Raw genomic sequence first — 6,781 nt, 5'->3', positions numbered from 1 at the left:
ATTTCACATGATGTACTCTGCCTGTAAGTTAAACAAGCAGGGTGACAATATACGGCCTTGACATACTCCTTTCCCAATTTTGAACCAGTCCATTCAATGTCTGGTTCTAATTGTTGCCTCTGGACCTGCATACAGGTTTCCCAAGAGGCAGGTCAGGTGGTCTGGTATTCCCAACTCCTTAAGAAATTTACACCATTTGCTGTGATCCACACAGTCAAAGGCTTTAGTGTAGTCATGAAGCAGAAGTAAATATTTTTCTGGAATTATCTTGCCTTTTCTATGATCCAATGGATGTTGATCTTTTGTTTCTCTGCCTTTTACAAATTCAGCTTGAACCTCTGGATGTTGTCGGTTCATGAAGCCTGGCTTGGAGAATTTTGAGCATTACTTTGCTAGCCTGTGAGGTGAGTGCAATTTGTGTGGTAGGTTGAACATTTTTGGCATTGCCTTTCTTTGGAATTGGAATGAAAACTGACCTTTTCCAGTCCTGTGGCCACTGCTGAGTTTTCCAAATTTGCTGGCATATTGAGAGCAGCACTTTAACAGCATCATCTTTTGGGATTTGAAATAGCTCAGCTGGAATTCCATCACCTCCACTAGCTTTATTTGCAGTGATGCTTCCTAAAGCCCACTTGACTAAGCACTCCAGGCTGTCTGGCTCTAGGTGAGCGATCACACCATCATGGCTATTAGAGTCATTAAGATTTTTTTTGTATAGTTCTTCTGTGTATTCTTGCCACCTCCTCTAAATATCTTCTGCTTCTATTAGGTCCATACCATTTCTGTCCTTTATTGTGCCCGGCTTTCCATGAAATGTTCCCTTGATAGCTCTAATTTCCTGAAGATTTCTATTTTTTCCCATTATGAATTTCCTCTATTTCTTTGCATTGATCACTTAGGAAGCCTTTCTTATCTCTTCTTGCTATTCTTTGGAGTCTGCATTCAGATGGATACATCTTTCCTTTTTTTTTTTTTTTTTGACTTTTGCTTCTCTTCTTTTCTCAGCTGTTGGTAAGAAGTGACCATGTTTCTGTAGAACTATTGATGGAAGTTCATAACATTGTACAGGAGGCAGTGGTCAAAACCATCCCCAAGAATACTAGTTTCAGGCAATGGATTAACTCCTGTTATATGAATTAACCATTTTAGTATTCTCTGCAATAGTCATTAATTTTTAACCCCAGTTTATAAACAGGATACTTGACATACTGTGGGTAAAATGTTACTTGTCTAAAAATCAGAGATGAATTCTTTTTAATTGCCGAGTAATATTCCATGGTGTATATGTACCACAGCTTCCTTATCCATTCGTCTGCTGATGGACATCTAGGTCGCCTCCATGTCCTGGCTATTATAAACAGTGCTGCAGTGAACATTGGGATACACGAGTCTCTTTTGATTCTGGTTTCCTCAGTGTGTATGCTTAGGAGTGGGATTGCTGGGTCATATGGAAGTTCTATTTCCAGTTTTTTAAGGAATCTCCACACTGTTCTCCATAGTGGCTGTACTAGTTTGCATTCCCACCAACAGTGTAAGAAGGTTCCCTTTTCTCCACACCCTCTCCAGCATTTATTGCTTGTAGACTTTTGGATAACAGCCATCCTGACTGGCATGTAATGGTACACATTGTGGTTTTGATTTGCATTTCTCTGAGAATGAGTGATGTTGCTTGTATATTTTTAAGATTAATCCTTTGTCTGTTGTTTCATTTGCTATTATTTTCTCCCATTCTGAAGGCTGTTTTTTCACCTTGCTTATAGTTTCCTTTGTTGTGCAAAAGCTTTAATGAGATGAATGAAACTGGAGCCCATTATACAGGGTGAAGTAAGCCAGAAAGATAAACACCAATACAGTATACTAATGCATATATATATGGAATTTAAAAAGATGGTAATGATAACCCTATATGCAAAACAGAAAAAGAGACACAGATGTATAGAACAGACTTTTGGACTCTGTGGGAGATGGCGAGGGTGGGATGTCCTGAGAGAACAGCATTGAAACAAGTATACTATCAAGGGTGAAACACATCGCCAGTCCAGGTTGGATGCATGAGACAAGTGCTCAGGGCTGGTGCACTGGGAAGACCCAGAGGGATGGGATGGGGAGGGAGGCAGGAGGGGGGATCGGGATGGGGAACACATGTAAATCCATGGCTGATTTATGTCAATGTATGGCAGAAACCACTACAATATTGTAAAGTAATTAGCCTCCAACTAATAAAAATAAAATAAAGTAAAACTTCTCACTCTGTAAAAAAAATAAATAAATAAAAAATAAAAATCACATATGGGACTAGTGTTTGCTGCAGGGCTTAAAAATACATATCACTGGAAGACCAAAAAAAATTAGCTTTTCTATCCATGATTACCATTAAAATTTCATTTTTAACTGAACATAGAAAAATTCATCATACCTGGATCAGAACTCACCTTATTACTCTTTCAGAAGTCTTCTCTCTTGTTTAGTAAGTAACTGTTAAATTCAGTTCAGAGTTTAGGTGCTCACTTCCTGGTGGCAAACAGGATCAAGTCTTCACGGTCCAGTCAATTCCAAAGGCAACAACTCTGGGCTCTGGAGAAGAATGAGCTTGGATCTTTGCTGGATACTTTATATATCCTCTGAAGGCCAGGTCCACTTCCTCAAAGTGATAGGGTTATCAACCCTGCAGAAAGGTATAGGAGCACGTGATTAGATTTTTCAAGAATTGTAAAGGCATCTAGATGCTAAGGATTGAAGTCCAACCTTCTGAAATTTACTTAATCCAATTACCATAATCCAATCTCCGGTAAAGAGTCACAGATTGAGTTCACACTTCCAATCCATGAAGTTTGGTTAATAAATCAACTCCCCAATTATAAATTTCAGATCTTCATTTATAGAAGTTTATTATAATCCTAATTGAAGTGACCCACTAGTTTCGGTTACCTGTCTGAATTTTCCTGGATTACTTCCTGGATATTTCTTCAGGAAGAGGAATTCTTCACATCCTGTTCTTCAACCCAGAACAGTCAAGCTCCCCTTATAAGTAAGCTCGCCACTTACGACTCTTGCCTTCTGCTGTTTGATGGATATCCTCAACCCTTCAAAACTAAAGTCTCTTAAATTTTATTCTTTTCATTCAGTTTTCCATGAAATTCTTCCCTCCGAGGCTCATTTTGGTTACACACTATTGTTTTACTATGGCTATAATTGCACACAGAACAGCGGTTGGTGGTTATTCTCTAAGACTCTGCTCCTTTTAGACATTCCCTGAATATCATCTCATACCCTTTCATTCTATTATTCAATATGTATGTACATTTGAAATACTGATGCTAGATTGTGAAGTTAAGAATTATTGCATAGTTGTACACTGCAGGATAGACTAAAGAAATCATAGACAATCTGTGAAAGAAATGTGATGCTGTCTATGACTTTTGGACACCTATCTTTTAAGATTTCTTTATTTTGACTCTGTTTGCATTCTATTCCTCAATGCATTTTCCTATTTAACCAAAGATGGGTCATGGTGCCCCACTCAGGGAAAGATACTAGACAGGAAAATTTCTTTACTTGTTATTTTTTTTTTAAATATAAAGTTGACGTACAATATTGTATTCTTTTCAGGTTTATAGCAAAGTGAATCAGATATCACTTCAGTTCAGTCGCTCAGTCGTGTCTGACTCTTTGGGACCCCATGTATATATATATATATACATATATCTATACTCTCATCTCTGTTTTCCATACTATTCATGAGGTTCTTGAGGCAAGAACACTGAAGTGGTTTGCCATTCCCTTCTCGAGTGGACCACGTTTTGTCAGAACTCTCCATCATGACTCGTCCATCTTTGGTGGCCCTGCAAGGTATGACTCATAGCTTCCTTGAGTTAAACCAGGCTGTGATGCATGCAGTCAGTGCAAGAAGGCAAAGTGCTTGTCTGAGGAGGCCTAACAAATAGCTGGGAAAACAAGAGAAGCAAACAATAGAGAATGGGAAAGAGATACCCAGCTGAATGCAGAGTTCCAGAGAATAGCAAGGAAATGTAAGAAATGCAAAGAAATAGAGGAAAATGGGAAAGACTAGAGATCTCTTCAAGAAGATTGGGGATACCAAGGGAACACTCCTTGCAAAGATGGGCACAATAAAGGACAGAAATATCAAGGACATAACAGAAGCAGAGAGATTAAGGAGTAGTGGCAAGAATACACAGAAGACTATACTAAAAAGGTCTTAATGACCTGGATCACCACAATGGTGTGGTCACTCACCTAGAGACAGACATCCTGGAGTGTGAAAAAAGTGGGCCTTAAGAGGTATTACTAGGAACAAAGCTAGTGGAGGTGATGGAAGTCAGACTGAGCTATTTCAAATCGTTGAAGATGATGCTGTGAAAGTGCTGCACTCAATATGTGTAGTGGAAAATGTGTAGTGTCTATGGGACTGGAAATGGCCAGTTTTTCTTCCAATCTGAAAGAAAGAAATGGCAAAGCATGTTCAGACTACTGTGCAACTGCAATCATTTCACATGCTAGCAAGATTATGCTCAAAATCCTTCAAGTCAGGCTTCGGAAGTTTGTGAACAGAGAACTTCCAGATGTGCAAGCTGCATTTAGAAAAAGCTGAGGAATCAGAGATCCAATTGCCAACATCTGTTGGATCATAGGAAAAGTAAGGAAATTAAAAAAAAAAAAGAATTACATGTGCTTCATTGACTACTCTAAAGCCTTTGACTATGTGAATCAAATAAAACTTTGGAAAATTCTTAAAGAGATGGGAATACCAGACTACCTTACCTGTTTTCTACGAAGACTGTATACAGGAAAAGAAGCAAGAGTTGTAACCAGACTTGGAACAAGAGAGTGGCTCAAGATTGGCAAAGGAGGATGTCAAGCCTGTATATTGTTACCCTGCTTCTTTAACTTATATGCAGAGTACATCATGCCAAATGCCAGGCTGAATGACACAAGCTAGAATCAAGATTGCTGGGAGAACTATCAACAACCTCAGATATACAGATGATACCACTTTTACAGCAGAAAACAAAGAGGACTTAAAAGCTTCTTGATGAGGATGAAATAGGAGAGTGAAAAAGCTGGCTTAAAACTCATTCAAAAAATGAAATCCTGGCATCTGGTTCCATCACTTCTTGGCAAATAGATGGGGGAAAATTGGAACCTGTGACAGATTTTATTTTCTTGGGCTCCAAAATCTCTGCAGCCAATAACTACAACCATGAAATTGAAAGCTGCTTGCTCCTTGGAAGAAAAGCTATGACCAACTTAGGCAGCATATTAAAAAGCAGAGACATCACTTTGCCAACAAAGGTCCCTATAGTAAAAGCTATGATTTTTCCAGTAGTCATGTGAGAGTTGGATCATAAAGAAGGCTGAGTGCCAGGAAATTGGTGCTTTCAAGTTATGGTGCTGGAGAAGACTCTTGAGAGTTCCTTGGACAGGAAGGAGATCAAACCAGTCAATCCTAAAGAAAATCAACCCTGAATGTTCATTGGAAAGACTGAAGCTGAATTTGAAGCTCCAGTACTTTGGCCACCTGCTACAAAGAGCTAGCTCATTTGAAAAGAACTTGATGCAGGGAAAGACTGAAGGCAGGAAAAGGGGGTGAAGGAAGATGACACGGTTGAATGGCATCATTGACTCAATGGACATGAGTTTCAGCAAACTTCCGGAGATAGTGAGGGACAAGGAAGCCTGGCGTGCTGCAGTTCATGGGGTTGCAAAGAGTTAGACAGGACTTATTTCCTGAATAACAACAATAACTCTTTTTTAAGATTTTTTTTTATACATCATTCCCAAGTATTCACTTGAGTTTCCTGTGCTATACAGTAGGTTCTTATTAATTACTTACTTCATATAAAGTAACATGTATGTGTCAATCCCAGACTCCCAATTAATCCCTCACCCCTTCTTAGCCCCAAGTTACATGTTATTTTTTCTACACCTGTGATTCTGTTTTTTTTTTTTTTTTTCAGTTGTGTGGTTTTCTTTTTCATTACTGCAGGCTTAAGCCACAGGTCTGGTGTCCCTTCTGTGAGCACAGGTCTCAGCCCCGCTCCCTGTCAGGGGCTCCGGGCACCATCCGCTGGGCCGCCTAGCTGTCCTACCAGTCGAGGAAGAGCAGGGAGAAGGAGCACATCACTAGGAAGAAGAGCACCCACACCCGGAAGCCGGCGTTGTTCTTGATGGCCTCTCTGATGTCTTCATTGCCCTCCTTGATATTCTCAGTTGCTCCAACTACTAACTGGTGAATACTGTCAATCTCGGCTTCCTGCTGTAAAAGCTTCTCTGTGAAGATCTCTTGGAGTCTGGAGATTTCAACCACTTTCCCTTCTATTTGCCTCACTTCGTCAAACAGACTGTTCATTTCACCAATCAGGCGCTGATTTTCTTGTTCAAACATTTGTATTTCTTCTGGGGATAACTCATCTTCACCTTTGCCATCTCCCCAGTTTCCCAATTCAGGTTGTGCTTCAACTGGAATCTTTTCTGTATATTCTTCAGGGACAGGTTTTTCTTCAGAGTCTTTTGATGGGCTCTGTGAAACTTTCTCAGAAGACATGGATTCTCTTGTCTTTGCGTTTGGTTCTGGTTCCAGTTTAGACAATCTCTTCTTGTCCACCACTCGCTTGACTCGGACGGCTCTCACTCAGTATGAGTCTCCAGTTCCTTGCATGTTGCCGCACATGGCATTTTGGTTCTTTTTCTGGCTGAGTAATATTACATTGAATATATGTAACACATTTTCTGCATCCATTCATCTGTCTTTGGACATTTAGGT

The 6,781-nt window shown here is 39.7% G+C and overlaps 1 protein-coding gene across 1 annotated transcript; it reads right to left on the bottom strand.

Moving 5' to 3' along the window:
* Positions 1 to 5,972: 5,972 nt before the first annotated feature.
* Positions 5,973 to 6,640, bottom strand: LOC122431109 (syntaxin-18-like). The gene has a single exon (XM_043452189.1). It carries the CDS (start codon positions 6,560 to 6,562, stop codon positions 6,104 to 6,106), a length of 459 nt encoding a protein of 152 aa, XP_043308124.1. The 5' UTR covers positions 6,563 to 6,640; the 3' UTR covers positions 5,973 to 6,103.
* Between the last annotated feature and the right edge of the window lie 141 nt (positions 6,641 to 6,781).

This window comes from Cervus canadensis, chromosome 29 (assembly GCF_019320065.1).
Source record: "Cervus canadensis isolate Bull #8, Minnesota chromosome 29, ASM1932006v1, whole genome shotgun sequence".
Taxonomy (NCBI): Eukaryota; Metazoa; Chordata; class Mammalia; order Artiodactyla; family Cervidae; genus Cervus; species Cervus canadensis.
This window is presented reverse-complemented; position numbering and strand designations above follow the sequence as displayed.

Coding starts and splice junctions, on each gene's coding strand:
- LOC122431109 (XM_043452189.1), bottom strand. CDS start 6,562: ATGTCTTCTGAGAAAGTTTCACAGAGCCCATCAAAAGACTCTGAAGAA.